The 19317-nt window shown below is 39.1% G+C and overlaps 1 protein-coding gene across 1 annotated transcript; it reads right to left on the bottom strand.

Annotated features, from left to right (window-relative positions):
- Positions 1-15272: 15272 nt before the first annotated feature.
- LOC141134770 (olfactory receptor 5P50-like) lies at positions 15273-16205 on the bottom strand. The gene has a single exon (XM_073624208.1). The coding sequence runs from the start codon at positions 16203-16205 to the stop codon at positions 15273-15275; it is 933 nt and encodes a 310-aa protein (XP_073480309.1).
- Between the last annotated feature and the right edge of the window lie 3112 nt (positions 16206-19317).

Below are 19317 nucleotides of genomic sequence, written 5' to 3'. Positions count from 1 at the left end.
GTCTTCAAGAACCAACGCAGGTATACAAAAATGATCTTCCTCCTGAAAGTAAGTTAAGGATGTTTAAGTAATGCAGTGTCTGTAAATAAACCAGAATTGTGTAAGTCTTACATGAAATAAATTAAAGTAAATATTTTCTGACTCCCTTTGTTGGCAACCAATTGCAAAGAGCTGTCATCTCTCTGCTTCTAGATCCAATAATGTGATAGCCATGTTACCCTCTTGTTTGATTTGATGGGTTTCTACCTTCAGCTTTTATGTTCTTTGTTTTTCCACACAGAGTACAGCAGGGCATACTTCCTATACACCATGAAGAGCATATTGGGCAATCTGCCAGGGTTTAAGAAAGGTAAGGTGGACAATTTAGTATTCATGTATTGGAATTGGGGAAGATAAAGTAATGATAGGGATTAAGTAGCTTTATCTCTCATATCTAGAACAAGGATATATCACTAAAACTTAAATCCATAAGATAATTGCTATCCAAAGTAACTTTAGTATCAGAAAACCCTTGTATGCCTATGAGCTTACTCTGACTTGTGCGGACACTTTGGGATGGCTGTTGTAAGGAATGATAACTTGCTGTCCAAGGATTATTCTTCACTTAATGTGTAAGCTCAGCCATTTTTGTCTCACTTGCTCAGTACTTAGTGGGGAGGGTTAGAACTCTTTTCAAGTTTTTATTTGGGGATAGATTTACCCTCACTTTCTGCCCTCCTGACATTGTTTCACCTAAGACAGGAAGTAAAGTGAACGCTACAACAACACTAGCAAAAATAGTAGGAGAAGGCTAGAACACTTGCAGTGGCATACCTAGCACACCTAACAACTGGGGTTTGATCATTTTTTTTTAACACTCAACCCCCCCTTCAAAAAATAATTGAAAAAAATAAAGCACCATGTGCTATGCTCTGTGCCAAATTATGGGTGACCAAATTGAGCTAACAGCCAGAGGGGCATAAAGAAAACTTGGGTAAATAAAACCTGAACCTTCTCACTTCTCATAAAATATGTTTTAATTGCTATGCAACAAGTAAGAGTCTAACAGACATACACAAACCTCAGCACATTTTTTTTTATAAATATCTTTATTTTGTTAGTTTTTTTTTGTTTGTTGCAAAAGCCTATCTTCAGGAAGAACTTGAAGTGTAAGAATGAGCTTAAAGTTTGGTCCGAAAACAATTTCGGACTGAACCTTGACTGTTTGGGCAGTAAGACGAACACCTGAACATTTATCCATACAGACGAATGAGGGACTGTCCCTGATTTGAAACAAAGTCCCTCTTTCCTCCTCATTTGTCCCTCATTTTGGTCTGATCTATATACCGTAGTTGTAAAGAAAATGCTCTTTTTATCTTTCAAAAAGTGTTTCCCAGTGCTAAACCTTTCATCCAATTTCTAAATTGCTGCATTTGTGAATGTCAAAAGCCAAAATAAAGGAATAGTAGTGGTAAAAAAAAAGCACTTGTGGGTTTAACTATTTTTTTTTTATAATTCTCCTTTAAGGGGGTGGAGTGGCATTGGGTATGTCCTATGCCTAACAGGTGACCCCCATTCCCATGATAAAAATTTGGGTGGTATGCAAGCATCATATATAATAGCAGTATGACTACCACTATTATACATCAAAGATTTCCGCTTTCAATGTTTTTTTTGAGGAAACCAGTAAGTACAGACACTGCAGAATCCTTAAGTAACAGTGACACAACTTGCTGTAACTATTGGCATGCAGACGGGTTGACGTATCAATTGGGTTTTTTCTTTCAATGATTGCCGAGCAATGTTCATCTAAATTTATGCCAAATTTAAACCTATGGCCCATGGCATTTCATTTTTGCTGCTACCTTCCCCATCTCTTGCCCCTGCCCATATGATTTGCCCCATCTATTTGTTGCAACTTGCCCTTCACCTTGCATTATAGAAGGGCAGGTAGCCTTTGGTATTTTTGCTTAGGGACACGATGGTATATAGGCATATGAATTCTGTTTTTGTACCTACGTTTGAATATGAGAAATATGCTGCATTTTGGACATCTACTATATTGGTGACAGTATATCCCTCCATTTTCGCCTTGTATGGGTGAGAGAATTACCCCCCTTAAAACCTGCCCAAATTTCCTCCGCACCAGTGCCCTACCTTTTTATTTTTTTTTCATTGTACAAAGCACACTTGCTTTGTTTGTATCTGCACAGTTTGTACTATTCAAACTGGAAACACCTTGCTGGTGGTCAATTTTTGAAAAAAATTGCTCAGCGACAATACACATTATTTGTTAGTGTGAGAAAAAAAACTACCTCGTGTCTCAAATAAATGAATGCCTCTAATTGTTTTCATCCCTAAAATTCCTGATCTTTGGGACCCTACATTTTCCATAGGTGACACTTTAAAAGCCCCTGCAGATGCAAAATTCATCCTTTGATATGAGGAATGCTTCTTACCTGATCAGTGCTTCAGTTTTTTTATTTTTTTGTTCAATGTTTTTTATTGAAAACAAATATAAGATAAGCAGATCCAGTAAAATGGTAACGGAATACCATTATACATCTACAAGCATGAAAATTTAGGGCTCGTGGCGCTAAACGTCATTTTTGGCTTTGCTTTGGCTACTGGGAGATCTTGGTCAGCTTGACATGGCCCTGCTCATGTCAGCGTAAAAAAATCAAACTGAAAATAAAAATATGTGCAGCACTTAGGGATTTTGTACTGCTACAAAATCATATGTATATAGAAAACAATATATAATAATGTGAATAACAATAAAATTGAAAATACGGTAAAATTTGTACAGCTTCAAAAACAATGTGAAATAATGTGAATTACCACAAAACTTAGACACTATATAAGTCCATATGCTGTCTTGTGAGAGTTGTTATATCGTGAATTGAAAAGTCCATAAAGGGATGGTGATAAAAAGAAGTACACTAGATCAGGGCTCAAAATTTCAAGTCCTGAGCTACTAGCCAGGCCTCAAGGGTTACTCGCCACCAGTTGCCCCACCCGCCCCTAATTCCACCCCTAAACACGCCCTCATAAATTATCTCATGAAATTACACTTAAATGTTTTATGAAGAATTAAGTTCTAAAAATAAATATTAAGAACAACTGTGTCCACCCTGCAGCCTGCCTGTGTCCACCAAGCAGACTACCTGTGTCCATCATGCTGCCTACCTGTATCCATCATGCCGTCTCCCTGTGTCCACCATGCAGGGGAACAGAGGAGAGGAAGAAGATTGCCGGCCAGATGATCAGAGTGCCGAGGAACATCACTGGAACAGCTTTCATTTCAATTGCTGTGTTCCTGCCGCTCAGTGTCACATACAGCCCTGCCCCCTGCCCGGGGAATTTTGATACATGTCACTCGTCCTGGGATTGGACAGGTGATCTGTCTATCAAAGTCGAGGGACCAGGGGGCTAATGAAATGAAAGCCGCTAGCGATGTTCCTCGTACTCTGATGATCCGGCCACCTGCTCTCCTCTCTCTTCCCCTCCGCGAGTGCTGGGAGAAGGACTCCCATACAACCCGCCTCACCAGCCCTCAAAATTCACTCGCAAAATGCGAGCAGGCGAGTGGAATTTTTGAGGGCTGAACTAGATCAAGAGAAAAGAAAATGTATTTCTTGTGATGTCAATGTTGGGTGAAAAAACAATACGACCACCACCAGTTGTATGAAGGCTTACCGCAGTGAAGGGACTCAAATGGGCATATGCTCAATGAGTCAACAAGGCTTGTGGTGTAAACACCAATCCATGAGATATCTACTCCGGTATTTCAGATCAGAGTGGAAGATGATCTCTCTGTCCAGTAGGTGGCTCACGGCGGCAGTCCACAGGTATAAGCAGCATGATTAGCTGGGTCTTTCTCATGTAATAAAGCAGTGGGACCTCCAGCAGTGTGACCTCCAGCAGTGGGACCGAGGTTGTAATCGCAAGTGGCGGGGGGTCACACTGCTTGATTACATGAGAAAGACCCAAACCATAACCCTGGTTACACCTGTGGACTGCCGCTCTGAGTTTTCTTTTCTCTTGATCTAGTGTGCTTCTTTTTTATCACCATTCCTTTATGGACTTTTCAATTCACGATATAACAACTCTTACTAGACAGCATATGGACTTATATAGTGTCTAAGTTTTGTGGTCATTCACATTATTTCACATTGTTTTTGAAGCTGTACAAATTTTATTTTCAATTTTGTGGTTATTCCCATTATTATATATTGTTTTCTATATACACATGATTTTGCCCACACTGGAAATGTCCATACTGTGCAGAAACTTCACAAAGTAAGAAAACAATGCTGCGCAAATGGAAAACTGGGTATAGTTTACAGCATAACTTTGTTACATTGCACATGAGTATTCTGGGGGTATTTTTATTTTAAAAGGCATATTTTAAAGCTCCGCTTTAAGGTTTCCTAGACTAGCATAAATCTTGTGTGAACTGCCCCAGAGAGGCTATCAATCTAGCATTCCCACCACATTCAGGGGCCCACTTGGTGAGAAGCCAGTCGATTTACCATTATGTTTTTGGATTAAACTCCAGCAAACAGACAGACCATACACTCGCCATGCAGTTGATGCCTCAGTAGACTTTGAACCGGACTAAAAAGTTATCTACTTAGAAAATATACTAGCCCATGGAAGTACTGTGTTGTTAAATAACCTGAAGGATTTATTGGTCACACATATCTTTACAAATGGAAGAGGAACAACAATAAAATTAAACTTACGTTGTGTTATCCTGAGCTGTGGAGTTGTGATGGAACGTCAACTGTCCGATGTCAGGTCCATGGCTTGTGCTGATTTTTCCAGATCTTCTTTTTATTTATTGGGATTTTTCCTTGAGGAATTGTCTTGTGGGAATAGTTTCAGCCTTAACCCAGGTGCTATTAGAATTGTCAAATGAATAGGTTATTTCTAAGTCTAATTAGTATTGATAAGAAAAACAACAGCTTTTGCTCATGGTGAAACATTATCAAAGTTTATTTGGAAAAGAAGAGTTACAAAGTAAAAGTAAAGATGGGAAAACAGGGAAGTTAGTGTGTGCCGAGCTTTTCAGCAAGTGAAGTAAGGATCTGATCACTTTTTCACAAGGGGAGATCTTTAAGCTCCAATCTTGGACAGTTGCCATGTAGGACCTCCCAAACATTAACATTTTACACGTTAACTCATTTACTTAACCACTTCCCACCCACCGTATGCAGGATGACTACCGGAAAGTGGTTCAGTTATCTTGACTGGGCATCATATGACGTGCGGCAGGATAAGCCGCTAGCACCCACCCGCGGGGGCGCACAGCATGGCGATCGATAGCGTGGTGTGTCAGTCTGACACACTGCATCTTCGATCCTGGTAAAGACCCTCTGCCGTAGGCTCTTTACAACGTGATCAGCTGTGTCCAATCACAGCTGATCACGTTGTAAAGAGCCTACGTCAGAGGGTCTTTACAACGTGATCAGCTGTGATTGGACACAGCTGATCACGTTGTAAAGAGCCTACGTGATCAGCTGTGTCCAATCACAGCTGATCACAGTGTAAATAGGAAGAGCCATTTATTGGCTTTTCCTTCACTCGCACTGACAGGCGCGAGTAGAGGAGAGCGATCGGCTGCTCTATTGACAGGGGGGTCTGCGCTGATTGATTATCAGTGCAGTCGCCCTGAGGATTCCCACCCAGGACCACCAGGGATGCCAATCAATGCCCAATAGGGATGGCACTCAGTGCCCATCAGTGATGCCTGCCAGTGCCTCCTGGTCAGTATTGCCTAACAGTGACATCTATCAGTGCTGCCCATCAGTGCCCATCAGTGCCCATCAATTGGTCTGGGCAGGAAGGGGAGAAAGTGCCCTGTATTGAAGTGATTAAAGGTGTTGTAAAGGCAGAATTTTTTTTTATCTTAATGCATTCTATGCATTAAGATAAAAGCCTTTTGTGTGCAATAGCCGCCCCAGCACCCCATAATACTTACCTGAGTCTCATCTCTATCCAGTGATGTCTTTGGCCATCTGTGACTCTCCCTCCTGATTGGATGAGACACAGCAGTGGTGCCATTGGCTCCCACTGCTGTCAAAGTCAGTTAGCCAATCCTAGGGATGGAGTGGGCCCAAACCAGGGCTTCTTGTCTGAATTTTTGTCTGAAGTTTTCAATCACTTTAAGAAGTTACACAATCAGCACATTAGCAATTGCATGAGACATTAATTCCTGTTGTCTTGTAACAATTTGTCAGCCTCCCTGCGAATATGGAAATTTACTGTCTCTCTGCACTGCACAACAAATTCGAGGTATTCAGTATTGATGTGGTGGTTGAGCTGAAAGCAGCAGAGACCAGGGAAGTCTTCAACTTTTCTGCTTTGCTAGCATAATATGTCTCCTCCTGGGCTCTCAGCAGTGAGTTGTATGTGACACTTTTTCATATAGTGCTCCTAATGCGCCCTTTTCCTCTTCCTCCTCCTCCTCCTCCTCCTCCTCCTCCGATGAAGTGTAAGAAACAGATGTCCCACAATCACCACTTCAGTGTCAGGTACTCTGCCCAGAAAAGCCATATGCCAGCTGCCATTTTTTTGTACAGAGGGTCATTTCTGCCCTGCACCAGCATGTAGAATGCCATAGAGCAGCAGGAGCTAGAAGGGGAATATGAGATGGATGGGGAGGGTCAGCAAAAGAGTAGGAAGAGTGCTAGGCTGCCTAAATTTTTATTTATTATTTTCATTCAACCAGTGGTTTGAACAAAAAAAAATGACCCTATTTCCCCAGCCACACTCTTGATGTGAATAGGGTAGTGACCCGGACTGTGATATTGTGTTGTGACAGCAGGGAGACCTGACTTCCCTGCTGTTACAATACACTGATCAGTGCTGCCGGATATAGCTGGTGGCACTGATCAAATGGGAAAAATCAGACAGTGTGGTTGTTCAGAAGGTGATCAGCAAGTTGACTTTTGTACAATCAACCTGCCCATGCATGGATCAAAATTTGACCTGTTCCTGGTGCACCGCCTGATCCATGTATGGCTAGCATAGGGGTGTTGGCAGTGAGGAAGAAGAATTTAGGAGAATTCTTCAAGGAGGATGTTTCACCCGTCCCTGATACAAGAATTGGGGTATCTACATTTACCATCACAGAAGGAGCCCAAAATGTGGCACTTTGAGGATGTTCTTCAACAACCTCATTTTATGACGGAATCCCCTCTGATGTGATTCTTATCCTATGATCTCTTAAAGGAGTTTTTTTTTACACCATAGTAGGCAGGCCCAGTTGCAGGCAGCACTCATAGGCCACATGATTGCTGACTACATCTAAAGGAGCTTTGGGGTGCTGTGGGTAAGGAGGAGGAGTGTTCGGTTACTGGCAGTAAGGAGGAAGGATGTCAAGTATATTGCTTTTTCATCTATCATAAATAAGTCTTTATTATAAAATATTGATATAAAAAAAAGCTTCAGATGTCTGTCTCTCTTTACTAGAATGTTTTGAATGATGTTCAAAAAAAAGTCAGGCTTAAAGTGAAAGGCAGAGGTTCTGCATGTAATTTTTTTTATTTTGCACAACATTTGCAGATACATTTTTTTGAAAATTGAATGCTACACTATGCAAGAAGTCATAGGCCTAAACACAAACTAAAAAATGGGTTCCAGTCCAATGGACGCCAGCTCAAAGAGGGGCTCAAAGAGGGGTCTTACAGAGGAATTCCACCTTGTAGGTGAGAGAAAAAAAGAGTATTGTTGATATTGTTTAACCACTTTAGCTCCTGAAGGTTTTACCTCCATCATGACCAGGCCATTGTTTGCTCTTTAGCACTGCGCTATTTTAAGTGGCAATTGCGCAGTCATGCAAACAAACAAAATGTATTTCATTTTTTCACACAAATAGAAATGACTTTTGGTGGTAGTTGATCACCACTGGGTTTTTAATTTTTTTATTTAAAAACAAATTAAAAGAAGCCGATGTGGGACTTTAGATGAGGTGCGTCTCTGTGGATAAGGGATATTATACTCTTAATTGTAACCAATCCTCAAAGGGTAGTCCCTATAATGAACAAACCAAATATTTCTTGTGTACAATATAGGCACGATATAAACATATTCAATGCACAATAGTCACATATTTAATGTTTATACATAGAAGGACATGATTGGTACAAAAAGCAATGATAGATGAATATTATACATAATTGTAATAATAAATAGTACATATTCAAAACATGATAAAATTAATTCATGATAATACAAGCTGTAAACCTGGCACCCTTGAGTATAGACTCAACGCGTTTCATGGTGTTTAAAGCCAATCATCAGGAGTAGGATGCTATAAAATAAATAAAAATAGAGAATGAATGAGTGGATGGACCTACATCAAATATGTATATAGTACAACGGGCTCTCCAGCTAGGGAATAGGATTAAATATAATGATGGTACTTAACCTATAGAGTATCCAATGGGTGTATACCCATTGCTACTGTGTTTGGACGAACATAGCCGGGATAAGTTAATCTCCTCCGGGGTTGAGGCGGGAGAACCCAACCCAGTGCAGTCCCCCCATCATCCCACCCAGAATGATGGAGGCAAGTCTCTGCTCTGTTGTGTTTTGGCTGACTTGGGTCACATCTCGGTTTTTAAACTTTGTTATTTGTTATTAAACTTTGTTATTTAGGGTGGAAGACACCCATTCCTTTCTGTGACCATACATGCCTAACATATCTTTATTATTATTATTATTATTATTAATAATAATAATTTTATCCATATATATCCATAGACTTCAATTCTATTTTCAACATAGGTTTTATTTTCTATTACATAATCCCTACAACTAGATTATCCATATTTAATCTCTACATCCATCTTACTGCCATTTAGACAACTAGCTCTAGGCTTTCCCCTTAGGGGTTTTACACTTGCTTGTCATAGACTCCCTAGCCTGATGATCATGGCCATGGTTATCGTGGTCTTTCTCCGGGATTGCGAGGTGCCTAGTTCCTCCCCCATCCCACTTTGTGTGTATGTGTCTCCATCTCATGCTGCGGCGACCATGGAGTGTCTCTCCTCCTCGCCACTCTGCATGTACGCATGACGTTGGCGGGGTCCCGCCCCTCTTGGTGGGTACTTCAGCCGGAAGGGAGCCGTTGGCTACTCATAGGCTGCTTTCATCTTGATGGGACAAGGTAATCCCTATCCCGTCAGACTCAAGCATTATTAAAATCACTGCTCCAGAAAAAACGTCTGTTTTAAAACTTTTTTTGCATTGATACATGTCCCCTGGGGGAGGACCCGGGTCCTCAAAAACTTTTTTATGGCAGAGAACTTGCATTTAAGCCTTCAGTGAGAACTTTGGATTTTGCAGGTTCGAGCCCCATTGACTTCCACTATTCCCGCATATGTGATCTGACAGGCATTATTGCCGGCAATAGCGCTGCTTTCCATTTGCATTAGCGCTCAGCTTCTGAGAGTTGAAGTCTTTCTGGCCTTTTTTGAGAGCTATTTTTTGGCACTGCAGAATAATTTTTTGGCGCTATAGTAAATGACCCCCACAGTGTCCCTAAGCTTCTAGATGTGAGTTCAACCTGGCACTAGGAGTGGTAAGTTCTATTAACTTTTCCACTGCAATCCTAGGATCTTAATACTCCCTTTGTTTTTTTTTTGTTTTTTTTCATTAAACCTTTCCTCTCTAACACAACCCCCTGCACACCTAAAACACAGTTTTATTGTACCCTTGAAATCATTCTATGCCTTTACCTTTACCAGATCAATCTATCCAAAAGTGTCACGCACACAAATGGGACCTTCAATATCATGGGATCTTACAACTGTACCTCCAGTAATGTGGTGTACCTCATCCAATGCAAAAGGTGCAAAGGATCTTATGTTGGTGAAACAGGACAGAAGTTGCAAGCAAGGATGAATTTGCACAGACATACCATCCAGGAACATAAAGAAGACAGTTTATGCACACCTGTGGGACATCATTTCTCACAACCGGACCGCACTATAGAATACCTCAATGTTTTAGTTCTTAAAGGGAATTTCAGAATTATCCAGGAAAGGAAAACATTTGAACTAAGAATGATACTTCTTTTTGACTCAAAAAATAATGGCCTGAATTTAGATATTGGTTACTTACCCATTACACTAAAGTTGACTAGCATCCCCCCCTCCATTCTATAGCTCTCCCTCTGTCTTATCTCACTAACTCTGCTGCAATCTTTATTACCATTGATTTGTATGTGTTTGTTTTTCTCTTTTTTTTTATTCTCTCCTTTTCCTCAGAGATGTGTTTTTTTTTTAACATTCTGCTTAAAAATTGTGATTCAGTACTGCTTGGACCTTGAAGAAGGGGACATACCCCGAAAGCTCGTCTTGAAAAATTGTATGTTAGTGCAAATAAAAAAAGTATCACGGACAGTACTCAATTGTCTCTGTCACAATTGCACTAATATGGCTACAATCACATCAAGTATGCCTTTACCTTCAAAGAGTCATCAAAACATTTACCATGTACCTTAAACAATTACACATCTTGCAAGTCAAGTAAGCACTATACTGTATAATTCTATACACAAATATTAGTAAAGGGGAGACCTCATATACCTCATATAATATCGCACTGTAACCTCGACTGGTCCATTTCTTTTTATTCCATTGCATACCCAAAATACCTTTTGTCCCATATGCATAACAACAATAACATTTTCCTTAATTTCTTCAGTCTTTTTAACACTTTAGGTAATGACATCCACACATTTGAACTGCCTTCTTTCATTCTTTAAAAACTTAGCAGATGATATGAACATACATACAAAAGTACTTACCACTCGCACGATATTTGGATACAAGCAAGGGAGATTTCTAAATGACTTTGCTACTATTTCTGACTAAAATTCCTACCAGTTCAAGCGATTTACGTTTCTTCCCATGAGCTTCCAAAGCTTCCAGTGGGCGTGTACACCTTTCCACAGCGTTCCCAGAACGCTTAAAGCCAACCTGGGCATAACATTATAGAAACCCCAAGCTTCTACAACAACAAAAAAAAATATGCAAGTAATTTAGCAACACCAACCAGCAATCATAAGTTATGTTACCAGTGTAACAATATTCATTTGCACAAACTTCCTAACCTGAGGCATTTATCCTATAAGGGTGGGCATCCCAGGTGAAAGCTAGGAATTAACCAACTCTGTCACCAAAGGCGGGCCTGCACCCTCCCCAAAAGCACTATAGCCAAAGTACTGTTAAGTTCTACTTTGCTAATAAGCTTATTTCTGACACCTCTGAAAGGTGCCATTACACCTTTAAACTCTAGTCCTGACTATCATCTTATTATCAAATTATAATTACCTTACTATCGGCCGATTCTGTTGCTTCATATCCGAAGATCTCTATGCATAGGAAACAGCATACATGAATAACTCACACAGCAAAATTGCTTCGTACACTGTTCAGTTTATTATCCCGGACATGGTGTTAAACAGTGGTCAAAAGGTAGGTGTTACAACCACCGTCCACCAATAAGGGGTACGTATTCAAATGACACCTCTCCTTTTTAACATACAATCAACCAATCACTCTCTTTATCTAAGCAAACCCATCACGTCACATTATTATTATGTCAGATTTAAATGCAGACATCTCATGACACAAAGGTAACTTCCCACGTCTGGTTTCATTTTCAACACAAGACCCATTTATACAACAACAAATATTTTTTACTTAATCAGAAAAATGATAACTTTTAAAGGAACAGGACCCTTTCACCACCACCTTTTCTCTCACCCTCTCTCCCTCCCCTTTTTTTTCATTCTCCCCCCCTTCTCTGCCCCATCCCTGCCCTTCTCCCTCTAGTCAACCCACTAGTCTCAACCAAGGCTGCCAGCAGGACTGTCAGCCTTTCAGCCTTTCAGGTGCTTCTAACCATAAATAAAGTCACATATCCTTGTTCTTCCCATTTGTACATAATTCCTTCACTAGCCTTTAGGGTTTTATCATCCCCATCCCTCCTGTCTCAAGACTCCAGCTCAACTCAAATTTTATACGGTTTTGACTTGGTTTTGTCCTCCCTGATGGCCTAGGGTTCCCTGGTCACAGAGATGCAATACCCATCTTCTTGTTAAAGTCTTTGCAATCCAATGGTTTCTGTTTGCCTTCATGTTGATGGATTTTGTCCTTACAAATGGATATTACTGTTGACTGTTGTTGCAACACTTACAGTATATACATTCCCAGGCCTTTGGGCCCATGTATTAACACCCCCTTACTTTATTTTTCTAAAAAAAACTTCTTATGGAAATGAAGAAAAAAAAATAAGAACTGACTATTGCTATTTTATCAATGTCTTGCTAAAATTATAACTGACAAACATGATGGGATATGGTAGGATAACGTTATAGCTGTTAACAGAAGATCATTAGTTACATTTTGTAAAACTGCTTTTTTTTTTTTTTTTTTTTTTACAACTTCAGTGTTTTCTTTTGAGAGACCTTTTTCAACTTGACGTTCAAAACTCGTCACTTCTCAAGTTCACATCATTGTGGCTTCTTTTCAAAAAAGAATAAACAAACTAGAGTTAGAGACACTGAAGTTCCCTTCTTTAATAATAACCATATAAAAAATTTCCTGTCCTACCCCACCCACCTATTATCCGCCCTTTCTAATCCCCCCCCCACCTTACTCTAGGTGTTTTTCCCTTTATCTCTAGTATCTCCTTCTTTCTTTTCCTTTTCCATTTTCCTCCTTCCTCCCCTTCCTTCCTTCCTTTTAATGTTTAATACCTTCTAACTTCTTTTGCCAGTATTTTTCCGAGGTCTTGAATTTTTCCCATCTAGCCCAGACAGATTTACATTTTTCTATTTGCTCTTTATCTTTGCAACAGAGAAGTTCCATTTTATGATAATATTCCACTTGTTTAATCCAGTCTCTTAAGTCTGAGCCTTTGCTCTTTAGCCAGTTTTTTGGGATCACTCCCTTTGCTGCGTTTAGTAATCTTGACATTATTTTTTCCGTATGTTGCTTACTGGAGGAGTTAGTATCGTGGAACAGGCAGATCATTCTATTATTCTCTATCGTCTCGTCCGTTATTTCCTTTATACTTGTAATAATTTCTTGCCAATATGCACTGATTTTCGGGCAATCCCACCATATGTGTAACATTGTGGCTTTTTGTCCGCAATTTCTCCAACACATTGATGTTTCAGCTTGATTGATTTTGTGTAATCTCTCTGGGGTCATATACCACCTAACTAGGAATTTATAATTCATCTCAATAGTATTTATATCCCATGCTTGATTGTATCCCCCTGCAATCATTCTCTTAATTTGTTGATCCTCTAATTTTGTATCTAACTCTTTTTCCCACTTTTCAATGAAGGGTGGCCTGTCTTGTCCTTCCAGGTCTGTCAGGAACTCATAGACTTTCGAGATGCCTCCCTTCAATGGCGTTAAAGTCATACAGAGCTTTTCCAGCCGGTTTAATCTTTCTCCATCTCTAAACGGGTGCGGTGATGTATTTATTAAATTATTTATTTGAAAGTATTCCCAATCTCGTAGCTTCCCACCAAATTTGATCTCCAGTTTTTGTGCAGATTCCAACTTCCCTCTCCTTATAATATCTTTAATTAGTGGATTTTTTATTTTGAGTCTTCGAAAAATATCTTCACCCGATTTGTTCCCGTAAGGGGCCTCAATGGTAAATTGTGTGTCCATTTTTGTTTCCGGTGTAGTGCATCCCTAATTCTAAATACATTTTTTGTCACCTCGTGTGTGTTGGGGTCTAATGTTCTATATTTGTTTAATATCCAAATATTTTTGTGAAGCGTTGTTTTACTTAAAGTGTTTTCCATTTCGATTCATTTTTTTCTTCATTTTCTTTTGCCCATTCTATCATACGTGCTATGATGACAGCTTTATAGTACCTTGAAATATCTGGTGCTGTTAGTCCCCCGTGTTGTCTTTTCCTAGAAATTAGTGCCATTTTTAGTCTTGTTTTTTTGTTTCGCCATATAAATTTTGTTATTATTTTTTGTATGGTTTTGAGGAAGCTCTGTGGAACCGTTATTGGTAACATTTGGAATTTGTATAGTATCTTTGGTAGTATTGCCATTTTGATCATGTTAACTCTACTGATCCACGAAAGTGCTTGTATGTTTACCTTCTTAGCTTCTGCCTTAATCACATTTAAAAGTGGGATGTAATTTGCAGGGTAGATTTTCTCAGGTGATGCTGTTAATTTAACTCCTAGGTAGGAAAGCTCCCCCTTTACCCATGTAAATGGAAATTCTTTTTGAAGGGCCGGGATCTCTTTTTTTCTTACTTTCAGGTTCAATATTTCTGTTTTAACAGGGTTTATTTTGAAATTTGAGAGTTCTCCATATTTGTCGATTTCTTTCAAGAAATTTGAGAGAGTCTCTCTAGGCTTAGTCACATACACAAGGATATCATCGGCATATGCCGCAACCTTATGCTCTTTTTCCCCTACTCTCACCCCTTCTATCCCTCGGTTATTTCGCAAAGTACCAAGAAAAGGCTCCAGAGATAATACATATAGAAGGGGCGAGAGCGGGCATCCTTGCTGTGTTCTGTTAAGCATTTCAAATACCGGTGACATCTTGCCATTTACTTTTACACAAGCCGTAGGTCCTCTGTAGAGATTTGTGATCCACTTCATTATTTTAGGCCCCAGACCAAGATGTTGTAGTGTAGTCATCATAAATCCCCAGTCTACCCTGTCGAATGCTTTTTCTGCATCTATGGACAGGAGTAGATCTGGGGAGATATTGGAGTTTTTCCTTCGTAGCATCAAGATTGTTTTTATGCTGTTGTCCCTTCCTTCTCTTCCAGGGACAAATACAGTCTGATCCGGGTTTATCCATAATGGCATCAATCTTTTTATTCTGGTAGCAAGTATTTTAGCGTATAACTTCGTATCTGTATTCAATAGAGCTATGGGTCTGTAGCTTGAGCAGTTAACCTTGTCTTTTCCTTCTTTAGGTATTATGGTAATATGTGCCAGCAGTGACTCTTTTCTGATATCCTCATCTTCACCTATTTTGTTTAAGTATTCACATAATCTTGGGATCAATTGGTCTTGAAACTGTTTATAATATCTGATCTGAAACTGCTTATTTATTAGTGGTCAGTGTGTTGGATCTAAAAGCTACTATAATTATTTTTACCTCCGTCACTAGCCTGAATAAGTAAAATAGAAAAAACACCCAACAACAGATTTATATGAAACATACCATTTGGAATTTTATGAACAAGAACTATTGAAATACAGTATCAGTGTACCTACAGCATTTTAATATTCCTAAACATTCTTTGAATAGTTTTTCTAACTTCATGGTTCCTCAGACTATAGATGATTGGATTTACCATTGGAGTCACCACAATGTACAAAAAAGATCTAAATTTGTTTGCATTAGATGAGTTTTTATCTGGTGGTGCCATGTACACAGTCATCAAAGTTCCATAATATGAGCATACAGTGACCAGGTGTGAGCTACATGTGGAAAAGGCTTTCCATCTTCCACTGGCTGAAGAGATGTTTACTATAGTGATGGCAATTAAGACATATGAAACTATAATAAAGGAAAATGGAACAAAAATAACTAAAATTGACGCAGAAAAATCAACTAATAGGAAAATCGTGTTGTCCGATGTAGACAGCTCTATCAATGGGCCTGAATCGCAGAAGAAGTGGTCAACTTTATTATCACCACAGAAACGTAGCTGACACACCAAAATAATTTCACTTGACCAAAAGAAGACCAACAAATAAGACCCAACAACCATATTAAGACAAATATGAGGCTTCATGATAGAATTATAACGCATTGGGTTACATATGGCTAGATATCGATCATAAGATATAAATACAATAAGAAAACATTGTACAAATCCAAAAATACAGAAGCAATACAACTGGAAGATGCAAACACTGAAGGATACTGTAATTTCATTCTTTAATGTAATATCTAACAGCATTGGGATTATGGTGGTGCTTATCATTAGGTCAGCTATTGCCAAGTGTTTGAGGAAATAGAACATTGGGATTTTCAAATGGTCCTTAGTTGATATTAAAACAGTAATGAGAAGATTCCCACTCAAAATCACCATATATGACAAAAGGAACAAAATAAAGAAAATAATTTTAAATTTATAGAGGCCTTGAAATCCAAGAAGCAAAAACTCAGTTACTTCAGTTTGGTTGTCTTCACACATGTCTTCAAGAGCCAACGCAGGTATACAAAAATGATCTTCCTCCTGCAAGTAAGTTAAGGATGTTTAAGTAATGCAGTGTCTGTAAATAAACCAGAATTGTGTAAGTCTTACATAAAATAAATTAAAGTCAATATTTTCTGACTCCCTTTGTTGGCATCCAATTGCAAAGAGCTGTCATCTCTCTGCTTCTAGATCCAATAATGTGATAGCCATGTTACCCTCTTGTTTGATTTTGATGGGTTTCTACCTTCAGCTTTTATGTTCTTTGTTGTTCCACACAGAGTACAGCAGGGCATACTTCCTATACACCATGAAGAGTATATTGGGCAATCTGCCAGGGTTTAAGAAAGGTAAGGTGGACAATTTAGTATTCATGTATTGGAATTGGGGAAGATAAAGTAATGATAGGGATTAAGTAGCTTTATCTCTCATATCTAGAACAAGGATATATCACTAAAACTTAAATCCATAAGATAATTGCTATCCAAAGTAACTTTAGTATCAGAAAACCCTTGTATGCCTATGAGCTTACTCTGACTTGTGCGGACACTTTGGGATGGCTGTTGTAAGGAATGATAACTCACTGTCCAAGGATTATTCTTCACTTAATGTGTAAGCTCAGCCATTTTTTTTCTCACTTGCTCAGTACTTAGTGGGGAAGGTTAGAACTCTTGTCTAGTTTTTATTTGGGGCTCCAGCAGATAGATTTACCCTCACTTTCTGCCCTCCTGACATTGTTTTACCCAAGACAGGAAGTACAGTAAACACTACAACAACACCAGCAAAAATAGTAAGAGAAGGCTAGAACACCTGCAGTGGCATACCTTGCACACCTAACAACTGGGGTTTGATCATTTTTTTTAACACTCAACCCCCCCTTCAAAAAATAATTGCAAAAAATAAAGCACCATGTGCTATGCGCTGTGCCAAATTATGGGTGACCAAATTGAGCTAACAGCCAGAGAGGCATAAAGAAATATGGTTAAATAAAACCTGAACCTCCTCACTTCTCATAAAATATGTTTTAATTGCTATGCAACAAGTAAGAATCTAACAGACATACACAAACCTCAGCACAATTTTTTTTATAAATATCTTTATTTTGTTTTTGTTTTTTTTTTGTTTTTTTTGTTTTTTTTTTGCAAAAGCCTATCTTCAGGAAGAACTTGAAGTGTAAGAATGAGCTTAAAGTTTGGTCCGAAAACAATTTCGGACTGAACCTTGACTGTTTGGGCAGTAAGATGAACACCTGAACATTTATCCATACAGACAAATGAGGGACTGTCCCTGATTTGAAACAAAGTCCCTCTTTCCTCCTCATTTGTCCCTCATTTTGGTCTGATCTATATACCGTAGTTGTAAATAAAATGCTCTTTTTATCTTTCAAAAAGTGTTTCCCAGTGATAAACCTTTCATCCAATTTCTAAATTGCTGCATTTGTGAATGTCAAAAGCCAAAATAAAGGAATAGTAGTGGTAAAAAAGCACTTGTGGGTTTAACTAATCATGTTTTTATAATTCTCCTTTAAGGGGGTGGATTGGCATGGGGTGTGTCTTATGCATAACAGGTGTCCCTCGTTCCCATAACAAAAATTTGAGAGGTATACAAACATCATGTATAATAGCAGTATGACCACCACTATTATACATCAAAGATTTCTGCTTTCAATGTTTTTTTGGGGAAACCAGTAGGTACAGACACTGCAGATTCCTTAACCACTTCTGGACCGCCCACCGTCGTTATACGTCGGTACTTTGAAGAAGGATATCGTTGTTGTGGCAGCAGCTAGCTGCCATAACCCCGGTATCCTCTTCTTCAGCGGGCGGTCCATTACAAGATGAAAGTGGTCTCTGTGGCGGATTCGCCGCAAGATCACTTTTATCGGCGGCGGGAGAGGGGCCCTCCTCCCGCCTCTCTCCCGTGCCCTCTGCCACTTACCGGAGCCATCGGCAGTGGCGGAGGCGATCGCGTCTGTCGCCTACCTGGGTATGGAGACGAATGAGTTGAAGATGACCTCCACCCGTCTCCATATCACTGCAGTGCAGAAGCGATGTCAAAACCATTTTTTTTTTCTTTTTTTTAATGACAAATTATTTTTTTTATTGCATTTTAATGTAAATACGAGGTCTTTTTGACCCCAGATCTCATATTTAAGAGGTCCTGTCATGTTTTTTTCTATTACAAGGGATGTTTACATTCCTTGTAATGGGAATAAAAGTGACACAATTTAAAAAAAAAAAAAAAAACAGTGTAAAAAAAAGTAAAATAAATAAGATTTTTTTTTTTAAACGCGCCCCGACGAGTTCGCGCGCAGAAGCGAACGCATACGTGACTAGCGCCAGAATATGAAAACGGTGTACAAACCACACATGTGAGGTATTGACACGATCGGTAGAGCGAAAGCAATAATTCTAGCCCTAGACCTCCTCTGTAAATTCAAACATGCAGCCTGTAGAATTTTTTAAACGTCGCCTATGGAGATTTTTAAGGGTAAAATTTTGTCGCCATTCCACGAGCGGGCACAATTTTGCAGCGTGACATGTTGGATATAAATTTAATCGGAGTAACATTATCTTTCACAATATAAAAAAAAAATTGGGCTAACTTTACTGTTGTCTTATTTTTAAATTAAAAAAGTGTATTTTTTTTTTAAAAAGTGCTCTTGTAAGACCACTGCGCAAATATGGTGTGACAGAAAGTATTGCAACGTCCGCCATTTTATTCTCTAGGGTGTTAGAAATAAAATGTATCATGTTTGGGAGTTCTAAGTAATTTTATAGAAAACTATATACTGTCCTCTGTCCTTAAGTGACACAACTTGCTGTAACTATTGGCATGCAGACGGGTTGACATATCTATTGGGTTTTTTCTTTCAATGATTGCCGAGCAATGTTCATCTAAATTTATGCCAGATTTAAACCTATGGCCCATGGCTTTTCATTTTTGCTGCTACCTTCCCCATCTGTTGCCCCTGCCCATATAATTTGCCCCATCTATTTGTTGCAACTTGCCCTTCACCTTGCATTGTAGAAGGGCAGGTAGCCTTTGGTATTTTTGCTTAGGGACACGATGGTATATAGGCATATGAATTCTGTTTTTGTACCTAAGTTTG

The sequence above is a fragment of the Aquarana catesbeiana genome, linkage group LG03, assembly GCF_042186555.1.
Source record: "Aquarana catesbeiana isolate 2022-GZ linkage group LG03, ASM4218655v1, whole genome shotgun sequence".
Lineage (NCBI taxonomy): Eukaryota > Metazoa > Chordata > Amphibia > Anura > Ranidae > Aquarana > Aquarana catesbeiana.
This window is presented reverse-complemented; position numbering and strand designations above follow the sequence as displayed.